We start from the raw sequence: 23233 nt of genomic DNA, 5'->3' as shown, positions 1-23233 counted from the left end.
AATGCGTTTGTTAGCGTGGACATTTTAGAGATCAGCGGCCTTAAAAATTTCATATTTCAAGAGAGAAGTTTCGGATCACGAGAAATCACGAAATTATGAAATCGAACGTCAATCGATGAAATTAGAAGGATAATCGGTTGGGTTAATACATTCGTTTTAGAGGGATAATATCTAAATTTCTATTATGTTATTTCTATGGGTGTAGTTTTTATGCTTTTCGTTATTTTAGTATTTTACTTCTCGTAGATCTTAAGCAGATAAATCTTTTTATTTCTTTCGATCCGATATTTTTTTATTGTTTTATCGTTGTACTGTAAATTCCGCGTGGAAATTTTTTACGAATTTTTTAAATTTGTTACGGATAGAATAGTTTCGAGATATTGTCGATTCAGTTAGAGGAGAACGCACGAAAAATATTTCGCAAAGGCACGCAAAATTCAACTTAATTTCAGCTACACGTATCTAGTGATTAAATTTTAGCTATAACGTATTTATTGAAAGATTTCTTTTGTTGAAAGATCATCTCGTATTTAAGAAATTTATTCCAGGTTTCTCTTTGGTTTATCCCTTCTTGTTAACCGGATGCGTATCTTCCTAACTTGAATTCGAAAATAACGCAATCCTAAACGAAACATTTATTAATTGATAAACACTCATTTACTACGTATCGTAAACATCGAAATCCACTTTGTTGAATCTCCCTTTCACGAAGCACATTTCGTCCGAACCTCATAAACTTTCATGTCTATTAAAAGCTACCGACACACCGATCTAAACTTTTCATTCAAAAACACTGCAATCTCAAGATCCCATAAGCTTCACTAAGCTCTATATTTATAGACTATTACTACTGCTAACACCCACATAAATTTTTCTTTTGCTTTTAATTAATTAAATTCAACTTACACGTAAATCCTAATTTTCCGGTTAAATACAGAAGCAAGTATTTATACACGTAATCGCATTACCAGATACAAATACACCGCGGATATTCACGTAAATTCATATTTATGACAATTAAAGAAATAGAATCTAAACAAAGCAGCCGCCAAATATCATAAACTTGGGACATTTTATACATTTTTGCACCTTTGATCCTCCCATAAATGCACGAACGTTATAGCTATAGTCATTCGGAGATCGCCTCTTCCTTTCTTCGACGATAGAAATCAAATGTTCTATCTACATTTAAGTTGAAAGGAAACTGAACTTCATCGTCTACTTTAAATCATCTCCGTTGTTCTTCGATCGAATAAAAATATTTTGTCATTTTCTTACAGCCTTTGTTTATAACGTAACTTTATTTAAAAGGTAAAAAATACCAGGTACCTCGAATATTTCAACGTATTTTGAAAAATGAAGAAACATTAGATACAGGACACGTTAGGTAAGAAGAACAAGCTGTACATGTGCTCTGTGTCCACCTTCCGGTTAATGAATATGATGACACATAAATTGGAGGATGAATCAGATTGGACGCCGGTGCCCTTCGACCCTCGGCCGATTAGCGCCTAACGGAAGACGGCCCTGGCGCGTGACGAGTCCTTATTTGGATTGGGGGGCCGTCGGCCGCCGCCTCGTCGCGACGCACGGCGTCTCTCCTTCTCGGCGTCACGGTTAGGGCGGCTAAGGACTAGGCGGTGGCGGCGGGCCGAGACGAGTGTTAATGCACGATAGATTTCCATCTAAGGGGCGGATCGCTATTTTCGGCTGCGAACCGATATGGATAAAGGGACCCCACAGAGCCGGCACTGTGCCACTCGCCGCTCTCGGTCTCTTGCACGACGTACGCCCTAAGCGACCATTGCCGATCTCTCGACTCATTAGCGAACGGTAAATCGAACGAGTGTTCCGTTAGTTTGCATCCGCTAAAACAGCGTGCTGGTGTGTAACCGGTGAGCTTTCTTCTTGATCGTTGGATCGAGACGAGGGTTGCACGCATGATAATCGCGGACGACCGGCTCGGTCCTCGTGCCTCGGAGAACAGGAAACAGTGTGTAGAAACGAGGTTTTTGCAAGGTGTAATTCGCGTCGTTTCAGTGACTTCGCACCGGAAATCAGTATCGACCTTGCCGAGAGAGTGTACGAGGACCGAACGCAGTCGATCGTTGCAGGATCCTTGCATGTCATCGAATCCTCATTGTGAAGTGATGTTCCGCAAATGTGATACCAATGCCTGTGTTCTTTTTAGTATACGTTGCTACCGTTGGCTTTTATAGGCGATTCTTTGTTCGATTGGTTTACAATTAGACGCTCTTCTTTTAAAACAATGAGTAGCAAACGTTTAACGATGATAATTATTCGATCGCATAATTATGGTAGTATTTTAATAATCAACAATTAGATAACTGCAATATGTCGACTAATTCTTATGACAAATATTTAGTTTAAATTAACAGTTCCTTTTTAGTATCTCCTGTTAAAATTGTTAACGATATTTATCTTGATATTTATTCTGCTTGTAAGTAGTATCTAATGAAATTCTCGATATTTTATTAATTATACCAAATATTCTTTTTTGCAATTCAAATTCTAGTGATTGAAACGTACTTTTTCTACCTATTTCTAATACTGCGCATTTGCTCCATAAAAAATCGTATGATTTTTGTCCTTTTACTGATTCAACCCCCTGATTCTTAAACCTCTTATCAAGATGCCTGTGAAGAAGTAAAAGTTGCATTAAAATATTAATATCTAACTATTAACCACCTAATAAAAGAAAAAATATGATCGAACACAAACGCACAAAATTCAGGTTCATATGCATTTCAAATTTCATTTCTACAGTAGGTAACACTAATAATCAAACAAGATGTGTGATGATGATGTTGCGGCACTAGTCGTGGACAATGGGTCCGGTATGTGCAAGGCGGGATTCGCTGGAGATGACGCACCGCGTGCTGTCTTCCCCAGCATTGTTGGCCGCCCACGTCATCAGGTATGGTAATTTTGAAAATCATCATGAAATTCCAATATGTACGCCATTTTTTTATTATCATGTCTCGCTAATACTGTTAATAACCATTGCAGGGTGTGATGGTCGGTATGGGTCAGAAAGACAGCTACGTAGGAGACGAGGCCCAAAGTAAAAGAGGTATACTTACCTTAAAGTATCCTATAGAACACGGTATCATTACCAATTGGGATGATATGGAGAAGATTTGGCACCACACCTTCTACAACGAATTGCGAGTTGCTCCTGAGGAACATCCGGTCCTTCTCACCGAGGCCCCTCTAAATCCGAAAGCTAACCGTGAAAAGATGACCCAGATCATGTTCGAAACCTTCAACAGCCCGGCCATGTACGTCGCCATCCAGGCCGTGCTCTCCCTGTACGCTTCCGGTCGTACCACCGGTATCGTCTTGGACTCGGGAGATGGTGTCTCGCACACCGTACCCATCTACGAAGGTTATGCCCTTCCTCACGCCATCCTCCGACTGGACTTAGCCGGTCGCGATTTGACCGACTACCTCATGAAGATCCTTACCGAGAGAGGTTACAGCTTCACGACCACGGCTGAGCGAGAAATCGTGCGCGACATCAAGGAGAAACTTTGCTATGTCGCCCTGGACTTCGAACAGGAAATGGCCACCGCTGCTGCCAGCACCTCCCTCGAGAAGAGCTACGAGTTGCCCGATGGACAGGTGATCACCATCGGTAACGAGAGGTTCCGTTGCCCAGAAGCCCTGTTCCAACCTTCCTTCCTGGGTATGGAATCCTGCGGTATCCATGAAACCGTCTACAACTCCATCATGAAGTGCGACGTCGACATCCGTAAGGATCTGTACGCCAACACCGTACTCTCTGGTGGTACCACCATGTACCCCGGTATTGCCGATCGTATGCAGAAAGAAATCACTGCCCTGGCTCCATCGACCATCAAGATCAAGATCATCGCTCCCCCCGAGAGGAAGTACTCCGTATGGATCGGTGGATCCATCTTGGCCTCACTGTCCACCTTCCAACAGATGTGGATCTCCAAGCAGGAATACGACGAGTCCGGACCTGGCATCGTGCACCGCAAGTGCTTCTAAGGTGGTGCACCGATCACAGGGGTTTATGATTTTCACCTGCTTTCTTTTCTTTTTTTTCTATTCGTGCTCGAGCTGTGACCCTTTCACATATGGATTCACCGATGCCAAGGGGAAGAAAGAGAGAAGAAGGTAGAATGGGGGAAAATGAGATTTGGGAAAGGAAAATTACTGAAGTGCCTTTATTCTACACATTTATCAGACTGTACTTTACTTTTTAGTTTGTACAACATGACTGTTTGTTATTTTAACGTTAATTAATTTATTGATAATAATCTCCTCGGCCATTGCAACAAGCCCTTCTCGGCCTTGTCAATATGTATACGCTGACTTACATGTATCGTACAGACACGCACACATACACATACAGATACAAAGGCTTTCTTGAAATCGTAAGCGCACGTAATTTGGCATTTGCGATACGCACGGGGTGGTAATCGACGAGAGTGAAGTATATGATATGGGAAACCATGACCAGGCGCATCAACGTCGGCTCATATTGCTGCCTGGCGTATTGTTCTTATTATATCATATAATTGATGATAATAAAACTGTATTATATAATAATTCAATGTCGGATTATGTGAACCTTATCGTACGTGATATTTCTGGCGATTACTCAAAACAATGACATAATGGACGGGTACGATTTTATAGATAAAGTTCAAGAGAATTATTGTGTTTTGGGTTCTCATGACATTTAACTACAGTGTGCTCTGGCAGCTGGCCAGTTTGTGTGCAACTTTAAGTGACTATACATATTTTCATTTCTTTCAACAGACTATAGAGTTACACAGTAATTTAGAAAAATTATGAATAATTCTCTGTTCGTTTATCATTATTATTATTATTTATATGACATTGAGAATTAGATATAATGTAAGCGTTAAATCTTCAAGAGAATTAGATACTCTATATTAAGAACCGACGATACTTCGATCCAGAAATAGATCTACAGGCTACACCTGTTCAGCCATAACATTTTACGAAGACATTACGAGCCAATTAGAAGATCACAGCAAATCCTTTAAAATAGAAATAATTAAATTTATCAATTCTCCGTACGATTTATTCGTGAAATTTAATTTCATCGTAAAACGAAACATCTCATTTATTTCCTTGTCCATTTATCTTTCTGGATATAATTATCTAAATTACCTAATATTTATCTATTACTCGTTTCGACATCAAAGTAATTATCTCCAGCATCAATGACCCTACTTTAATCCCATAACAAAAACATCTCACATCTTTCGAGTTCGAAGACGATCGATTATAGACTCTTGTTCGAAGGAAAATCCGTAACCCAAGACGAGCGATAAAACTGTGCTACAAATAAAGAAATAACAAAAATAGAGTTGTCGGTACGTGGATGCCGTGGCTGTCGAGGAGTGCATGCCGGGGGTCCCCGGGATTGCCTCCCTAGCCTTACAAGGCCCCCGGGTGACTTACGCTTATTTTGACGCTTCACCAACTAAAATTAGAGCCCGCACTCTTTGGGAGTTTTGGGACGTGTATGCATACGTGCGTGCACCTGCATGGGGTGGAGGTGCTCCAGTTTAGGATGACTTTATCACACTCCGTCCCTCTTCACGAGACAGCCACGTGCTGAAAATGCTAATGCTAGAAAACGGATAGCTTTACGAGCAAGCTCGACGAGTAATTCGTATGTATTACGAATCGTTGCTCTTTACCGCTTAAATTATTACCGTATCGTATGACTTGTCTTTGTATGAAATAGTGAAACGTGAAAAATGACTGTACAACATAATTCTATTTGGTCTATTATACGTGTAATGGAACAGATGCAGAATGGAAAAATTTATTTTTTCAAAGATAGAGTCGTTAATTACTTACTTTAGTTGAAAGAAAACTTAAAAATTTATTATCAAGCGTCATAAATAAGATTTATTAGATAAGTTAACGAACAGTTTTATTTTCTAGTTATGTGATAATATAGATATAATGAAATAAGTTATAGATAAATTATGTTCATTGAGAACGGACAGAAAATTATTAGTTTCTCGATGATTATAATGAAATTATCTTGATCTATTAAACACAGGTACATATTATACGTATATACCTAATAATTATAAATAATAATAAGTAAGTGATTTGAATCGCGTACTATAAATATTTTCTCTTTTTAACTGGAATTTCGCTTTTAATAAAATATATGAAACATTTTCCTATACACAAATATCTTTAATAAATTTGTGCCTTATACATGTCATACTAATAAATAAATAATAAATATATTATTGCAATCTTAAATAATGTCAATTAATTGTTAAATTATAACTTGTATTATCATTATTAATTTCTAAATAGTTTTTTAGGTATGTTGATAAATAATTTTAATGATAATATGTTGAGATAATACATATATATGGTAATATAACACATAACATAATTAGACTGGGAGTATACTTTTAACATTTATCAATTTTTTCAATTTAATTAGGATTATATAATCTTCAAATTCAATTTGCATTAAATAGGTATGAAAATCCTGATTTAAATAGTGATATTACGTGTATGATTCAAATACTTTCCTAGATTTTATGATAAAATAAAAAAATACTAAACTTATATCTATGCACTCTGTATTCAGTCTTCTACGTTCTACATATTTAAGTACGCATGTGTCACAACACTTGCAACGGCGCATACATATGTTAACGTGGTTCTTTATCAACAAAAAGCGCAAAACAATTACTTTCGTAACCTCGAATCCGAGACACAGTATCAGGTACGTTTTATGATCTTTATTTAAATACAAATTAACAACATATCTTGTTTGTATAAAGTATCGTTTATTTGTGTAATAGTTACAGTGATTATTACTGTCATGTGTATCTTGTATCCTATTCTATTAAAACGAGAATAATCAAGCGATGACAAAGATCGCCATTCTTTCTAAAATGTAATCTATGTCTCATCACTTACGAAAGAAAATAAAATGTTGATAGAAATTCAGATGTATTTAAGTATAAAGGGATTAAGTTAATGATCTGTGATTATTAATGTGTATCTGTGAAACGAGTTACGTTCGTTAAGGAATTTTATGATCCAATTCGAACGAGAATAAAACATGCCGAGATTGCAGTATAAAACATCAATATGTCAATACAAGTAATATAGGAATGTTTTAGATACATAAGGTAAATTTCATAAATTATTGAAGTCATTTTAATAGGAAATAAGTTTAATTTAAAAAATAATTTAATAATTATAAGAATATTTGATTTTCTAACGACATAATTTTAAATGATACAGTGAATCTTTTATGCAACAATGTTATGTTAATTAATGCTTACTGAAAGAAAAGCTTTTTATGTTCCCAATATTAAAATTATTATAAAATTCTTATATGAATAGCATTTCTGTATTTATATCTGAACAATATGGTAAGTTTATAAAGGAATAAAAATATTTATTTTTTTTGCAGATTTATATTATATTGGCACAAAATGTAATATTAAAAGTACTATTCTTATATTATGTTTACAATGGAGGAAGTTATACCAATGAGCTGGTTGAACCAGATATTGTTGATTTTAAGTATATTATTTACATTGTTATTTGTAATTATACAAGAATGGGCTGGTCTGACACCATTATATATTTCTATTTCATGGGCTATTTTTATTATAATATTATCAGTGTGGCTCAGTTGTTTTTTATTTCAAGTTGCATTAAAAGCTAATAGACCACTTAATATAAGGTTTGTTAATAACTGGTTATATAACAAATTTGTAAATAATTTGAAAATAAAAATTGATTCCAAAGAAAAAAGTGAATGTATTAGTAAATATGAGAATGAAGTAAGAACAAATAAAAACACAAATTCAACACAAGTATCTAAAGAAAAGCGAAAGGAAAAAGTAGTAATTAGATCTAGTGGAAAAGATACTTCTTTAAGAAGAAAGAGAGCAGTAGAAATATATAATTTAGTAACAGAAATAAATTTAAAATGCATAAAGGTTTGGTATAAATCTATCAGTGATGATAAATCATTCCCTAATGAAGCACAAGAATTGCTAAAAAAATTACTGACCAAACTGTTTCATAAGATCAGTTTAATAGACAAAATAAAGCTTACTCATAAGCTGTTTAATGTGTTCTTATTACATCTAAAAGAATATCACAGGTATGATGTTTCATATATATGTTTATAATATAAATTATTCAAACTAATTATATTATATTGTAGAGCATTACGACGGGTTGAGAAAGGAACTGCACCAAATATGGAGGAAGCATTTAGATATTTACATCCTGGTTCTCGTAATATGCCAGCGTTAGAACATATGCTTCATCGAATGGTTACTATTCTAGCACAAGAATTTTTACAATGGGAGTTAACAAGTTCATTACCATGTAAACTGTTACTATCTATCTTAGCAAAAAGATTATTAATAGTTGTTGAAACAGTAAGTTCTCCAAATTGGTTATTTCAAAATTTATCTGACTTTTTACTGCAACAAACACCAAAAAATGTTGCCAAAGTTCAAAGTAAACAGGAAGAAAATATTCCACATGTCCAAGTATGTGCAGAATTCTATAATACTTATTTTACTTATCGTTGATTGTTACAAACTAATAAAAGAACTATTTCAGAAAGTTATATCCAATGCTCTAGGAGATGGTATAACATCTGCAACAGCAGCTGTGATTCCACGATCACTACCAAAACCAAAATCTGAATCATCTACTAAACCTTTAATTAAGCATGAGAATACCTCAGTATCTATAAATGATAAGAGACCTACTTTACATTTACATAACTTAGGTACAGAACATAGAGGTCTATGGGGTCAAAGTATAGTAGAGATAGATGCTGAAATAGAAGGGGATAAAATATCTCCTGTATATGAGGAACCTACAGATTTTGCTACAACAATTGCTAGACTTAGAAATGTATTACAGCAGAAGTCAACTGTGAATACACCATTGTGGGTATTAATATTTTTCAATTTTAATAAATAATTTAATAAATCAAATATATATCTATATTATACTTTTCAGACACGTGGAAGAAAAATCTTATGTAGTATATGAAGGTAGTCAATTTACAAATTTGTCAATTCCTTGGACAGAATTTCATACAGCTCTTGATGGATCACAACAATTACTTTATTGTATTCAATTTGATGATATAGAACAACGGGGGGTTGATCTATTTGAAACTACAACTGCTACTGTTAGAAGACAATACCGCGATTTTGCTCAGTTACATACTAGTCTACAAGAGGTGAATTTAACATTTTATACCTATTAACCGTTTTATGATACTTTTTGATTTATTTTGTGTAATGTAAAATATATAGATTCCAGAACTAACACCTATTATGTCAAACTTGGTATTACCAAAAGGCGGTCGTCTTGAATTAGAGAATTATTTGAAAACTTTAACTACACGCTTGGCTAGTGAATGTCCACCGCAATTGCGACATTTTTTACGTCCAAGTAGTAACGCTAATAAAAAAGCAGATGTGGTTGCACCTCGATTTGACAAATTTTTAGTCAAAACAGTAAGTGGTGTTTTTAATACTCTAAGAACAGTCGTTCCAGGTTTTGAAATTGAACAAGAAGAAGAAAATGTTCCGTTACCAACGTTAATGTCTTTAGCTGATATTCCGTGGAGATTCGTCGAGAATATTAAATCGGTAACTAAATGTAAATTGTAATGGACAAAATATTTCAAATTAAATGAAATTCATAAATTATATCATTATATATAAAATTTCACCTCTCTTATTATAATAGAAAAGTCTAGCAGCTGAGCTTCAACAATTAATAACTGAAAGAACTGAATATTCTTGCGTGGATTCTGCTTATGAAGCTGTTGATTCAATGGAGAGTGCTAATGATTCTGCATTATTAACTCATTGGTGGGAAACTGTAAAAAGTTCTTATGAAGGTAAATATAATGTATTATAAAAATTATTGAATATGTTATAAAATGTTTCTTTACTTTTACTTTTATTTTCAGAGGACCTTGATGATTTGGATTCACATCTAATATTAACATGTGTTGCTGTCGATCTTATTTGTGAATTATTGGCAGGAGTTGGAAGTAATAATGCCTTGCAGCAAGAGGCAGTTGTTCGATGGACAAAGCTACTCTTTGGAAATGTTACTGAATCTATATTACAAGTAATAATTCATATTTATTTATTATTTTTTATTGTTATAAGAAGTACTATTATTTTTATGTTTAATTATGAATTTCATATAATTACAGACTGTTACTTTACAAATTTTTGATCAATTGGGTAATATATCACTTCATAACGTCCAAAATAAACTTTCTGAGGAACCACTGAAACTATTAAAAGAAAGACTGTTGCAAGAATTATTAATTAAACTTCCAAATGGTGTAAAATTAGTATTTGGCGCAAATGACACGTTAAATATTTTAAAGTATTTACTTGATTCTTATGAAATAAAGAAGATTAATGTAGACTTAAACCTACAAATATTAGATGTTCTAGCATCACAGCTATTAAGTACATGTAGGTCAAAACATAGTACAACTCTTTAATAATTTAATTTTATTTTAACTCAATAACAAAAGGTTGATTCAATTCCTTTTCTCAATTTTATTTAGCCATTGATCAAGATACATGTATTAGAAGTTGCTAATTACTGAAATATGTTTTAGTCGAAAGGAATTGATGTGCCATATGTAACTAAATTTGTTAATTTAATAATGTAGAATTATATAAAATTTTCAAAAACAGACTACGTACCTGATTATATAAACTAAGGATGCCAAGTATTTTTTTCATTAATACAAGACTCTTTATGAGTTGTATGATGTAATTCACATATATTAGGTACTATATGCATTTAAATTGTACATTTGTATTTAATGTTTAAGTTTTGTACAAATATTTATGAAAAATCATTATATTTCACAATTAATAAAAGTCTATCAATATACATCAAATGAAACTTATATGTATGCAAAATCTTAGGAATTAATATATGTTTATTCTTATGAATAATAATATCTAATTTATAATTTAATTAAGATTCCTTCCCTTTGTTGTGACCCTTTTGTTTTTCTAATTGTGCCCTGAAATAAATAATTTTATTTTAAAAAATTTTAAGATTTGTACTTTAAATATAAATTAATGTAATTGCATTGTTTACATTATGTTATATACACATATGACAATTTTTTAACCACTCATAATGCTCTTAATATTTTAAAGAAATTTATATTTTTCAGTATTAAACAATATTGCTATAAATTGCAATAATATTGCAGTAAAAATATCATACTAATGAGATTGAATTGCTTATTATTTGATGGTTTATAAACCTGAAAGTCATGTACTTCTTAAAATAGTGTTATGATAAAAATTACCTTAATTGTTGATTAAAATCATCTTCTACATCATCATCATCCCAGTTGTCTTCCCAAACACTAATATCTTCATTGTCTTCATCAACTGCAGTCCAATCTATCAAGTCATTCAGTCAAATTGAGGTTAGAATACTGCACAAACCATTTTAACAGTTATAATAAGTGTATAGCATTAAATTATTGTACCTTCTGCAGGAAACTCCTCAAATTCATCATCTTCCTCTAATAATCCCAGATCAACCTTTGCTTTATCGTTCTTATTTTCTGACATCGTGAAATTTTATAATTATGACGTAAATATGTCTCTTATGGAGTTGGGAGCAGAACACGTTTGAATCTTCTGGAGACTGTTGCTGCATAAAAGACGATCGAGCATGAAATAGAAGTTCATAGCTACCAACTTTGACTCAAAAGAAGAATTCTATAAATTATTATAATTAATTTATTTTAATATAAAGAAATTAAATTATCGTTCCTTATGTATTTTCCTATAAATGAATAGTGAATTGTATAAAAAGATGTTGATTCTATAATAGTATTCTTCATCATATACTAAAAATGTCATAAAAAATGCTTAAAATAAGTAATATAGGGACTATAGTACTTGGTTTGAAAATTATTGCACTTGACTTTAAAAAAGTATCTATAATTTAACCAGTTCAACCACTTAATTGAAGCTGATTATATGATATTAATAATAACAATAAATAATAAAGCTGGCCCGATGAAGATAATATAATTATTTTAATCTTTTAAATATATATACCGTAATATAGATTAAATAAATATACATAATATAAATTAAATAAATGTATTGTAATTATATATTTTGTTAAGGAAAAAATATTAGTATTTGAATTTCTCGAAATCATAATCTTAAATCATCATAGGCATTCAAAATTAGCGCTAAAGAGAGCTAAATCTTCGTTATATCACTAGATTGCGCTGACCACTGATAGATACTTAACATTAATTTACTATCTTGTATGTGCTTTCAGGTATAAAATACTATTTAAGCAAAGAGTAGGGATACAGCTATTGTATCCATGCATACCCCTACTCTTTGTTATATGTGTATATATGAACGTACATCCACTGCTGTATAATGAAATTATATCACAGAAAGTATTGTGTATACTGAAAAGCATAAATTTCAAATCTGTAAATTAATTATTGATATCGTATAATTTAACGTTATCAGGTATACGAATTACCAACACTTTTAAGACATTAAAGATACATATAACTAAGTATATATTCGATTACCTTATCGTGTACAACGGAAAATTCCTTGTATCCTTTTTTTCACGTGACGCAACATAGGTAATCGTAAATATTACGTTTCACTGTTGATAGTTCAATTCATCAGAAATTAAAATTAAAATTGGAATTCATGTCGATAAGCAAACAAGTGTAAGAGTGTGCTTACCGGTGTGTTGCATCGCAGTGGGGCGAGGGACAACACACCAATGTCGTAAATGGAATAACCAATCATTAGGTACTTTTTTCCCTAATCTCCCCGTTTATGGTGGGGACATTCAGTTTCGTAATGATGAAGTGACTCGTAGTCGTAGTCTCATAGTAGTCATTGAGTGTCAAGGAAGATAACTGTTAAAACGCGATGGTCTTGGAGGATTACAAAGAACTTGTGGCATCATGTGCCTCAATTTGTACAATGGCCCAAATGTTAGCTGGCACGTAAGTTGAGGAAATAAAAAAATTTCGATTTATATATTTTTTCTGAAATACAACGTTCGATTTCTATTAGAAAATATACGTTTTGGAATAGAAGTGTATTACAAATTACGTGAGCGTGTAACTGTTCTTTGACATTGACATTTATATTCGAACTACTTTTTTAATATTCCACGTGATATGCCGAACAATAGATTTCTTTGTTTTTGTCATGCATTGCGGCAAAATTGAGAGAAGTTTTGTTACTTTTATATAAAGCCATCAATTATAAGTTATACAATTTAAAAAATATGTATATATGCATTAGTAAAGTTCTAAATGTCACGATATAATTTAAATCGTAAATGTATGTTTCTTTTAAAAGTGCCACATCATTTTTTTCATTATTGCGGCATTAAAGTATTTAAACCATTTTATTTTCGAATATGCGCATGTGTCGCTCATTTTTTTAAATAACTAATTGTAATGTAACAAATATGTATATATGTTATTATAAACTTATCATAAAAATAATTAGGTATATTACATACGAAATTTTTATATGTTTTACCTTTGTAAGTACGTTGACCTTTGTAAATTAAAATACTAAAAATGATAGTATTAATTATATGTTTGAACTATTATTGATGTACAATAAAAACATCTATTTGATATTTTTTATGTATTTATAACATGTGAGATATGTATGAAATTGAACAATTAGGACTAAAGTAATTAATAACTAGTAACTAGTTAGTAACTAAAATTAACAAATAATTACTTTTTATATGATTAATCATAAATATCTATACATAAACTTTGCAAATTTCATTCTTGTTATTTGTACGTGTACCTAATAATAATTTTAAAGAAAAGTGCTGACATAACATGATTCATGAATATATGAAGTTATCTAATAGCATATAGTTTATATAATAGAAATATAGTATACCAATTTGTATAAGCAAATTGTATATATAATATATTATATCTATCATATGTAGATTTATAAGTCATTTGAAATATTAAATTTTTGTATTTTATCAATGTTACTTCAAAATATTGTAAAGATATAAGTCAAAAATTGTATGTGTGATTTTACATACTATCTGTTTACATTATTACTATCAATTTGAAGTATAAGTAATAGAAAATAACATTTTTGATTGTCATTTAATTGTAGATTGATATGTAAGGATATTTATCAAAAGGGCTCGTCTAAAGGATTTGATCCCATGCCTTTTTTGGGTGGCATAGGAATGTAAGTGCAGCATTTTATTATTTAACATAGATGACATAAAGATAAATACACAGGGTCTAATGTTATTTAAAACATATTAATGATTGTTCTGTTCTTGTGAAGTAAAGATATCTAAATATAGTATTAATACTTTTGTCCATAATAGAAATATTTCATGTTGTTTTCTGTTCATAACTGTGGAAAAAGTATTATAGATCGTAGTATAGGAAATAAATATATACAGACTATTCAGATAGACATATAGTGAATCAAAAACTTTTTATAGGTGCATCTTGATGCTTCAATATGCATGGATTGTGAGGGATCCTGCAATGATTAATGTTAATGTTTTTGGATTACTCACAAATACAGCATACATGGCTGTATATTATTATTACTCACCACACACGGTACGAGTTTATATTTCTAAATTCAAATGCATGATGTGTTACTTTCTGGCATGTTACTTTCTTTCTTTGTAACTTGTTTTCCTTTTTAGTGTCCATATTTGAACGTTTGAATTAATATTCTGTTACGATATACACCATAGATGAAGTTGTATGTTTTGCTGCTAAATTTTAAGAAACTAAAAGACTCTTAGAAGCATGCAGCTTTAATTTTTGTATATATTGCAATTTTCCTTATTGTATCATACATCATGCATCATACAGGATGAGGCAGAAGTAAAATATTACAAGTTGTTTTCTCAGAAGCTATTGCAGATATCAACCTGAAATTTTTAAATGTTAAATGGTGCAGATGGGCTAAAATTTTAGATTGTAAGATATTGAGAGCATGAGTCTTTTAAGACTGGAAAAGGTGCTACGCCCACTTTTTTATCAAATAAGATGATATATTAATTTTTCGATATTCGGGCAGATGTTATCAAACCTAACAACTTTTATCTAAGGCACTGTTTCAATTTTGTATAGTTAAGGAATTATAGCGGAAAATAACTTGCATAAGTGGAGCTCCGCGAAGATGTCGAAAGATATCAAAAGAAATGTTTATTGCTTCGAAAATTATTTTGTTAAATGTTCAAAGAGTTCCCCATTCCCTTCCAAACACGCATTTATTCTTGTGATAATAGCTTTGCGAACTTTGCGAAAAAATGCTTTAGATAAAAGTTGTCAAGTTTGATAACATTTGCCCGAATATCGAAAATATAATATTCGATTAAGAAAGAATGAGGATAGCATCACATATCCCACAATATCTTACATTCCTAAAATGTTAGTGCCTCTACACCCTCCAATACCTAAAAATTTCAATTTAGTATCTGCAATGGCTTCGGAGGGAACAGCTTCTAACACTATTTGTCCCGCCCTGTATACAAAATTATATCTTTTCAGTTTGTTCGATTTTTTTTTCTTTTTTTTGCGAAATCAAAATCGTAGCTACATCTAGCAAAGTCATGTATCCATCAGTAGTGCAAAAGGTGCGATAAACATTCGCAAACACTCATAGCATTTTCAAGATAACGTGTACGTGTATTTACTATTTGCTAATCTGTTGCACAGTCGATAGATACGCGGCTGAATATATAACGAGACATTGTCTTTATTGAATTACAAACAATTGTAATAAAATAAAAACACAGGATATCCGATAGCTGGTAGCATAACCGGTCAGTGGCTGATCCCGCATGAAAAAGTAAGTCGAAAAGGAAGACCAAAATTGTTTCATTTCACCCTTCGCTTTTGAGAAAATCAAGTTTGAAAATGTTTGCGGTACACGTACATTCAACCCAGCTCAGTGGATTTCATTGTAGGCTATCTTCATCCCTATTACTAAACGTTTCTAATAATAGTTAACAATTTCAGATGACTTGAATGTTGAGGGCATAGGATAAAGGAAAGTGTATATTGCATGAGTGTGGAAATAATGCAAGAATGATAGAAAAGATAATAATATCGACGATGTTTATAAGTACGTGGTCCTCAAGGGTAAAGACAGCCTAATATGAAATCCACAATTTCAAACTTGATCTTCTCAGAAAAGAAGTCTTCGACTAAAAAGTGTTATTCTTCCTATTCGACTTATTATTGATAATTATCCACAAGAATGCCCATCTCATCGATTTTAATGGTTTCTGAATATATTGTAGAAATCCAAATGTTGAACAACTGTTTCCTATGTACATATATAACCCTCGCTCGGCCATAGTTTTTAAGATATTGTCCAAAAATTTATTTTGTTTATAATTGTGCATCGGTAACAACCTATGCGTTAGTATTGGCTATCGGTAGCCTTGCGGCGAGCAGATATAATGACCCAAGCGAAAACTAGCTCTTATCTTTTATTTCTGGTGCGTATAAACGAGAGTTTAGCGAGTTTGGCTAAAGGTGCGTGCACAACTGCATATGCGAGACTGTAAAAAATGTGTGTTATAACTTACAACGTATTGGATTTGGGCTTGAGTTAGTTCTTTAACGAATGAAGTTGTTGGGTAAGATAATAACAATTATTCTTTTCGTAAAATAACATCAATTATTCATTCGCCTGCTATTTTTATAATTAATTTGTTATCATTTCACGTAAGCGTTGCCAGCCGCCTCAAGGTAGCCAGATTCAAAAGACTAACGCGAAGCGAAAACCTAATGTATAGATTGGTGTTCTTAATTGAATTATAACTGGCATTTCTTGCAGCCTTGCGTGTGCAGTTGTGCACGAGGCGTTTGAAGGGGGATTCTCGTGTGGCAACAATAGAAGGAAATGATTTTTATAAATCTTTTTGTAGACTAACTACTAATTATATGGGATTAGACGTTTTCGAGATGCAAATACAGTCTTGAAGTACAAACGTAATCTCTTTTATATCAATTCTTCTTACCGTTTATTAAATTTTTAAATTACCACGTTTGATAACTTTTTAAACTGAGAGACTGACTGATTGCTCAATTTAGGACAAAGTTGATTTAAATTTATCCAAGGGTTGAACCTCAAATTCTTAGTTGATTACTTATTTCCAATATCTTTTTAAACAATAGAAAAAAGTAAATTTTTCTTCTGAACGCTAGAACTTTCAAATTTTTCGTGTTTTGATTTCAAAGACAGTTTCTGTACGCAAACAATAGTTACATTGTCAAAGATGATAACATCGTATCCACTTAACTCGAAATTGTGCTCGCGAGAACACAGGAGAATGGCTACAGTGTATCATATACGCTTACTACTCCAATCAAATGTCGTTGTCGTCTATGAGCTGTCGCTACAAGTATAATTAGGCGAGTGCGATTTGGTAGTCGCCGAAGGATTTTAGATTTAACGTCACAATAAGAAGAGTATGTTGATTTCTACAATATGTTCAAAAATCATGGAAATTGGCGAAGTTGGTGTATCTGTAAATATAATTATCTTATTTTTTCATCTAGAACCACCCCCTGTCCGGTTGTACTATCAGTTATCGGACACCCTGTATATCGATAGCGAGGCAAAATTAAGACTTTACATAGAAGCTAAGTTGGTGTTTTGCGAGGAAACTTTGAACAAATATTTCTAACAGTATCAATGTCTGAATAAATATTTTACATTGTCTTCCGCATTTTTAGAAGGATACACTTGCTTTAATAGGCAAGATAGCAGTTGTTGTAGCGGCCTTCCTCGTATATGCACAAGTGGAAGATCCCGAGAAGCTCGAATTCAGATTCGGTTCGATTGTGACAGGATTATTTTTCCTCTTAATAGCGTCTCCTCTTCTACATATTGTAAGTAAAATTCCACGAACGCAGCTAAGAGCTCTAATAAACTTAATATCCACGAAACGAATAATACAAGCATTATTATTCGTTTGCATAAACGTTTCTTTACCTATCTTACGTTGTTAGCATTTTGCTCTAGCTTTTTGTTCAGTTTTTCAAATTTCGATAAATATGTTAAATGTTAAAAATAATTATTGAAAGATTAGTGCATGTATATATATTATATGAATGTCTTATCTTATCGAAGTAGTTCTGTCGATGATACAATGTCTCTTTTCAAATAGTTAGGTATTTTTTTTATATAAAATAATCGACGAGAAATTTTGCAATCGTTGAGTAACAATTCTGCGTTGCGACAAGAAGTTGTAAAAAGTTGTGAGCCGTGACAAACCACGCGAAATCGCGTAATCATTGAAATAGAAATAGCGCAACTGGATTGGAAACTTTCAGATATTGTTATCGTAAAATTTGATTGCCTTCAATAAGATTTCGATGAAATTTATCGAGCTTCTTTAATCACGATTGCGATGTTTTAAAAAATTTAAAATTGATTTTATGTCCTTCAAATTTTCTCGGCTAAATTAGGATATATCTAACAGCCGTATTATTGTAGTTCCGTTACGTATTGCCTCAATTTCTCGTTGACCGAGATGTTCTTTGCACGCCATCGAGCGTAACAGTATTTTACCAGATGAGATTCATTTTCAAACGTATAGCAGTTTCCGTGTACTTTCCTCAGACATTATACATCTTAGTATCCAATTTATTCATACACACAGCTCTAAATATATTTCTTCGTACTTTTACTTGACTTCGAACGAAGAATCAATTTAGTTAGTGAGTGATTTCTTTGTTAAAAGTATTTCTATTTCGAACGAATGCGTCAGAAGAGCGAGTTAGAAAAAGATACTTTAATATTCTCAAACATAATGTTTAAGAAACACTGGTATTATTGTTCGCATGAAACAAATAATATGAATCAGAAGTTTCGTTAATAATTTTTTAAACGCTAGACATTACGTTTAATGATATCTAGATTGTCTGAATTAACTGTATTTACGAAATTTGTTTATACGACTGTAATAATCTTTTGTTTTTTGATTCATCAGAGGGAGATCATAAAGACAAAAAACACGGATATCCTTCCGTTCCCGCTGATATTTATGGGCACTATTGTTATATCTTTATGGCTATTGTACGGGATTATAATTAATAACGTTTTCATTATCGTAAGTAGATTTCCTATTTCTTATTCCTTCCTACTATCTAAACTACTACAAAATTCGCAGATTATCACTCGCTAATGTATTATGTATTTTTAAAGTTTCAGAACTCAGTAGGTTTTGTTTTGTCTGTGGCGCAATTGTCCCTGTTCGTGATATATCCATCGAAGTCGAAAGGCAAAGCTTCCAGCCAAGGAAAGAAGGATTAAGAAAAGTGATATTGTAAATATTGGAACTGTGTAGGATGTCTTGTGCCTCCAACTGTTACAATTTTTCTACACGCCTACAAATTAGCAACTAAAATAAGGTCTACAAATATGAATTGGATAATAGTTAACGCCGATAGCTATCGATGTTAATTGTTATATCTAGACAATTCTTATTAAACGATGAATTTTCTAATGAAACATACATTTTTTTAGATCCTGAATATTCTCGAGCGTAAAAATCTGTATATAGGCTAAGAGTTTGTTTAATGCTGTTATTTTTACTCGTAATCTTTACCAGATTAATTTGTACAATTAACGTGACACGATAAATCAAATCACCAATTTTCAATGTGGCGTAAAATACATATTAGCATAATTTAAGACATGTTAGAATATACATATAGGAACCAAATAATTGAAAGTTAATTAGAATTTATGTACATTGCGGAAGTTTTACAGCGGAATAATACTTAAACGATTATAGTCGGAGTATTTTGCCAGCTATTAAAACAGTTGACAAATTTATAAATGCCTCTATCTTCTAAATTATCGATTGTATATTTATATTTAGCAATCTTCATATTCTACGCTACAAAGTAACTTCTCTTCAGAATTGAAATGCACAATATTATATAGAATCGTGTTTAACATGATTGCTGCGATCGTAAAGTTTATAATTTTATCAGAGTAACATATTTAATTAATCAGTTAGATATATCTTTTAATCGCATAATCTTTAAATAATACTTTAAGCTTAAGTAAAACATTTGCAGTACATGGATTTTCAGTGTACAGAAGTTTCCATTGTCGATATTGTACAAAACATGGTTAAAATCTTCTCCGAGTCTATATTACTTTTAGTATCCACAGATTATTAAGTGATATTATACCTTTATATCTTATTTCTAGTTACACATTTAAACTTCCTATAAAAATCCATTCTTTGTACGTGTATTAATAGTACGTGGTACGCAAAAAGGGGAGAGATCTCTCCCCTGTTACTCATTCAGTTGTACGTTATATTTAAAACAGGAAGATCTTCTCAATTGAATAACAATGCTCCAAATGATGGTAGATTTTGGTAAGTGACTACATGCGTTAACTCTTCGTTATTAACCATGAAGAATCGTTAAATCAATTTATTTCTGGTTCAATCGCAATAACAGAACGTTTCCTATTATTCGTTTAACTAAAGAGACAATCATTTCATTAGAATATTTTAAATGAAGAAAAACAAATTTTGAGTATAACAAGGATCGCTTTTGCTACGAGTCTTCCAATATTATCATTTTAACTGTTCACAGGTCAAAATGGTTAACTCCACTTCTTGTTAAATTTTAGCCAACCGTTTGATTGTTCAAATGATTCATTGGTTACGTAATTTCATCAATTCCCTCTACTTGTTATCTCGTGGAGTTAATGGATCTGGCAAGTAAGCGGTTCAGCCGTATTTTTAAAAACGGTTTATCTTTTAAAATCACCATTTTCTACTATTCCTTAGATACGTGTAATGATGGTAACGATCAATCTGTAGCGTAATAAATCTTATCTTATCTTTATTATTCTCCTGAAAGTCACGGTTACCGACTCCGCTAACAGAGGCGCGTTTCTTCTTCCATTGAATTCATTACGTAAATTCAATTGTATGTCTACTAATAAACGTATATTTCTCAATGACCGACACGCTCTTGGTATGATGCGGAGCGTGTATACGCGCTCGCCTCGGATCCGCGCTATTAAGAATAACCAAAGGTGATTACCATTTTACTTTCTACGGGGGCCACGTTACACAGCATGCAAATGCAATATTCTCTTGGCAACTGGCTGCGGTTCCCTTGCGATTTACGTCTGCGATGGCTCGTTAGTAGTCGCTCTTGGTATCGGCTTATTATATGAACGACGTACATCATCGCTTGACTTTCTGATCGAGTTTGCCGACTAATAACAGGAAACAGTGACCTTCTATTTAGTAGACGGTAGCATGTCTGAGTATGTCGTGGTCAGTAAAGTGTCCGATTGTTTGACGGGCACCCGGTACTCTATGATTTTGCACGCGTTACATCAAACTAAACGAACGAACGTTCAATTATTTTTCGATCCCCACGACAGATCTCGTTACGTTTGTTAAATTACAGAAACGTTCGAAATATTGCTCTTCTCTTTGTCTGTTGGTAATGACAAATTAGCAGCTTAATTGTACGTCTCGTATTAGTAAAAAAAAAGCGCCAGTGAGTTTTTTGAGTTTTGGAAGTTGCGGCACGATACGATGTAAATGATTTTCGTAGCAACGCGTGTTTGATTTGTGCTACCTTGAGCAAGCAGAGTAATTGTTTGCAGCGTGTTGGAGATTTCAATAATTTCTCTAGCTGCTTTGATAGCCCCATTGCCGAGGAACAATCTAAAGAAGAAGATGGGACGAGGTAAGTGTGTCTCGTTCGATTTTCCATAATGAAATCCTCGAGTTACTTGTTGATGTTTTGCGTTGGTGTTATCAGGTTTGTTCGTGTCTCAGGTGTTCCGATGTATTGAACGAAGCGACGTATTACTGGCTATTGCTTTTATTTATTTCGCATTAAATTAAAAGATATCGATAATCGTAAGTAAATTTCGTAGTTTTCGTTTGCGTTTGAAAATGTACGGCTTTGTCGTTTGCCAAAAAAGAACTTGGAACGAAGCGCAAATGATAGTAGTATTATTAGAAATTCTAGCTCACCAAATTTTTATTTGCTGCATGAAAGGATCCTTCATGAAGCGTGAAGAGACTAGGTTCGATAAAAATGAGTCATTTGCCATGTACAAGTGAAGCTTGTGCGAGCAGAAATAAATAATTATTGTATAATTAAGATACCATTTGTTACCGCATCTGGCGTATTCATTAAATTTCATTTTAATTTCGATCTTTGACTTTGCGATTTTCATCGATCTCCACGGCTGCAAAAGTACTTGGCCGAAGGAAATTTTTGTCAGACACGGGAGTTAAGAAAGCTTGTATTGGCAATTATCGGTAAATATTTTGATGAAACGATCTTGAAGCATCGTTGGTCCAAATATATCAATGTTAGAGTTACATTGAGAAATAAAAATAATTTGGGATACACACTGTCTTTCCATTCAATTCTGAGAACGTTTCCAGCGATCCACGTAATTTGAGAAAACTGGCTCTGTAAAAGGTATCGAAATAAAATTTGTCTCTTTCTAAATAACTGTGTCGTTTTTCTACGTATATCATCATCAGTATCGTTCAACGGAGAGAATTTTATTCTTAAAAGTTTGAAAATATCGAATATTTTTGTTATCATGAACAATCTTGATTTAAAATTCTGTCTTTAAAATGTGACTAACGAAAACATCGTTCCTCTCCTGTGAAGAAGAAATTTTATACGATCCTGTGCTAAAAGCTTGAGAACAATACGAAACTCTTGCAACTTTCTATTCCTCTTTCCCATATAAAACCTGTCGCACGAATGTTTACACTCCGCGGAATTTCTATTTCGCATCGCAATACCATATTATCATTAATTCAAATAAATGAAAATCGTACGAGTTCTATACCATATCGTATATAAATGTATATAACGAAAAAGGCATGGAAAGAATTTTCATGCAACAGAGACGTAACACGATATTTGTATTTCGCATTATACTATGATATTACGGATTCCATATTTATCTTAACGAAAATAAGACAACATTTCTACTTAAATTAATGTTGCAAAACATAAAAGAAGCATGATTCACGTCCGATACATTTGGTCCGTGATTTACGTCAC

The 23233-nt window shown here is 32.6% G+C and overlaps 5 protein-coding genes across 10 annotated transcripts in view; 4 read left to right on the top strand and 1 right to left on the bottom strand.

The window, feature by feature from the left end:
• Nucleotides 1-1678: 1678 nt before the first annotated feature.
• Nucleotides 1679-4280, top strand: LOC100648239 (actin, muscle). The gene is made up of 3 exons (XM_003394440.4): nt 1679-1833; nt 2788-2938; nt 3031-4280. Exons 2-3 carry the CDS (start codon nt 2813-2815, stop codon nt 4033-4035), a joined length of 1131 nt encoding a protein of 376 aa, XP_003394488.1. The 5' UTR covers nt 1679-1833; nt 2788-2812; the 3' UTR covers nt 4036-4280.
• Nucleotides 4281-6657: 2377 nt separating this feature from the next.
• On the top strand, nt 6658-10766 carry LOC100649204. The gene is made up of 10 exons (XM_012321045.3): nt 6658-6787; nt 6867-7199; nt 7487-8188; nt 8252-8585; nt 8659-8993; nt 9067-9292; nt 9369-9707; nt 9808-9961; nt 10034-10197; nt 10286-10766. Exons 3-10 carry the CDS (start codon nt 7539-7541, stop codon nt 10583-10585), a joined length of 2502 nt encoding a protein of 833 aa, XP_012176435.2. The 5' UTR covers nt 6658-6787; nt 6867-7199; nt 7487-7538; the 3' UTR covers nt 10586-10766.
• A 126-nt stretch (nt 10767-10892) lies between these two features.
• LOC100649444 (26S proteasome complex subunit SEM1) lies at nt 10893-12828 on the bottom strand. Its single transcript, XM_003394449.4, has 4 exons — nt 12683-12828; nt 11603-11769; nt 11417-11513; nt 10893-11122 (listed from the first exon to the last, which is right to left on the bottom strand). Exons 2-4 carry the CDS (start codon nt 11685-11687, stop codon nt 11074-11076), a joined length of 231 nt encoding a protein of 76 aa, XP_003394497.1. The 5' UTR covers nt 11688-11769; nt 12683-12828; the 3' UTR covers nt 10893-11073.
• Nucleotides 12829-12886: 58 nt separating this feature from the next.
• Nucleotides 12887-20302, top strand: LOC100649324 (sugar transporter SWEET1). Of its 2 annotated transcripts, XR_007223361.1 has the most exons (7): nt 12887-13114; nt 14274-14351; nt 14617-14740; nt 17882-18037; nt 19141-19260; nt 19356-19561; nt 19677-20302. XR_007223361.1 is itself a non-coding variant. In XM_003394448.4 (6 exons), exons 1-6 carry the CDS (start codon nt 13038-13040, stop codon nt 19461-19463), a joined length of 663 nt encoding a protein of 220 aa, XP_003394496.1. In that variant the 5' UTR covers nt 12887-13037; the 3' UTR covers nt 19464-19661. The 2 variants fall into 2 exon arrangements, 1 of the variants encoding a protein (XP_003394496.1); XM_003394448.4 differs by lacking the exon at nt 19677-20302 and having other exon boundaries at nt 19356-19661.
• A 115-nt stretch (nt 20303-20417) lies between these two features.
• Nucleotides 20418-23233, top strand: part of LOC100649568 (soluble guanylate cyclase 88E) — a 38452-nt gene continuing 35636 nt past the window's right edge. For 2 of the 5 annotated variants that reach the window (XM_048404159.1, XM_048404157.1), the window contains exon 1: nt 20494-21883. The gene's annotated coding sequence lies outside the window, so the exon portion shown is untranslated. Of the gene's footprint in view, nt 22060-23233 lie in introns of all 5 variants that reach the window. The other 3 variants (XM_048404158.1, XM_048404160.1, XM_048404156.1) reach the window with 3 other exon arrangements.

Source organism: Bombus terrestris, chromosome 3, assembly GCF_910591885.1.
Source record: "Bombus terrestris chromosome 3, iyBomTerr1.2, whole genome shotgun sequence".
Lineage (NCBI taxonomy): Eukaryota > Metazoa > Arthropoda > Insecta > Hymenoptera > Apidae > Bombus > Bombus terrestris.
The sequence above is the reverse complement of the archived record's forward strand: the minus strand, read 5'-3'. Positions and strand labels throughout refer to the sequence as shown.

Bases quoted from the DNA above. Each gene is read 5' to 3' on its own strand.
- LOC100649444 (XM_003394449.4), bottom strand. From the start codon at position 11,687: ATGTCAGAAAATAAGAACGATAAAGCAAAGGTTGATCTGGGATTATTA. The intron at 11,514-11,602 runs GTACAATAATTT...ATGACTTGATAG, and splicing joins TGAGGAGTTTCCTGCAGAAG to ATTGGACTGCAGTTGATGAA. The intron at 11,123-11,416 runs GTAATTTTTATC...TATTTATTTCAG, and splicing joins GATTTTAATCAACAATTAAG to GGCACAATTAGAAAAACAAA.
- LOC100648239 (XM_003394440.4), top strand. From the start codon at position 2,813: ATGTGTGATGATGATGTTGCGGCACTAGTCGTGGACAATGGGTCCGGT. The intron at 2,939-3,030 runs GTATGGTAATTT...TAACCATTGCAG, and splicing joins TTGGCCGCCCACGTCATCAG to GGTGTGATGGTCGGTATGGG.
- LOC100649324 (XM_003394448.4), top strand. From the start codon at position 13,038: ATGGTCTTGGAGGATTACAAAGAACTTGTGGCATCATGTGCCTCAATT. The intron at 14,352-14,616 runs GTAAGTGCAGCA...AACTTTTTATAG, and splicing joins TTTTTGGGTGGCATAGGAAT to GTGCATCTTGATGCTTCAAT. The intron at 14,741-17,881 runs GTACGAGTTTAT...CCGCATTTTTAG, and splicing joins ATTATTACTCACCACACACG to AAGGATACACTTGCTTTAAT.
- LOC100649204 (XM_012321045.3), top strand. From the start codon at position 7,539: ATGTTTACAATGGAGGAAGTTATACCAATGAGCTGGTTGAACCAGATA. The intron at 9,293-9,368 runs GTGAATTTAACA...TAAAATATATAG, and splicing joins TACATACTAGTCTACAAGAG to ATTCCAGAACTAACACCTAT. The intron at 9,708-9,807 runs GTAACTAAATGT...TTATTATAATAG, and splicing joins TCGTCGAGAATATTAAATCG to AAAAGTCTAGCAGCTGAGCT.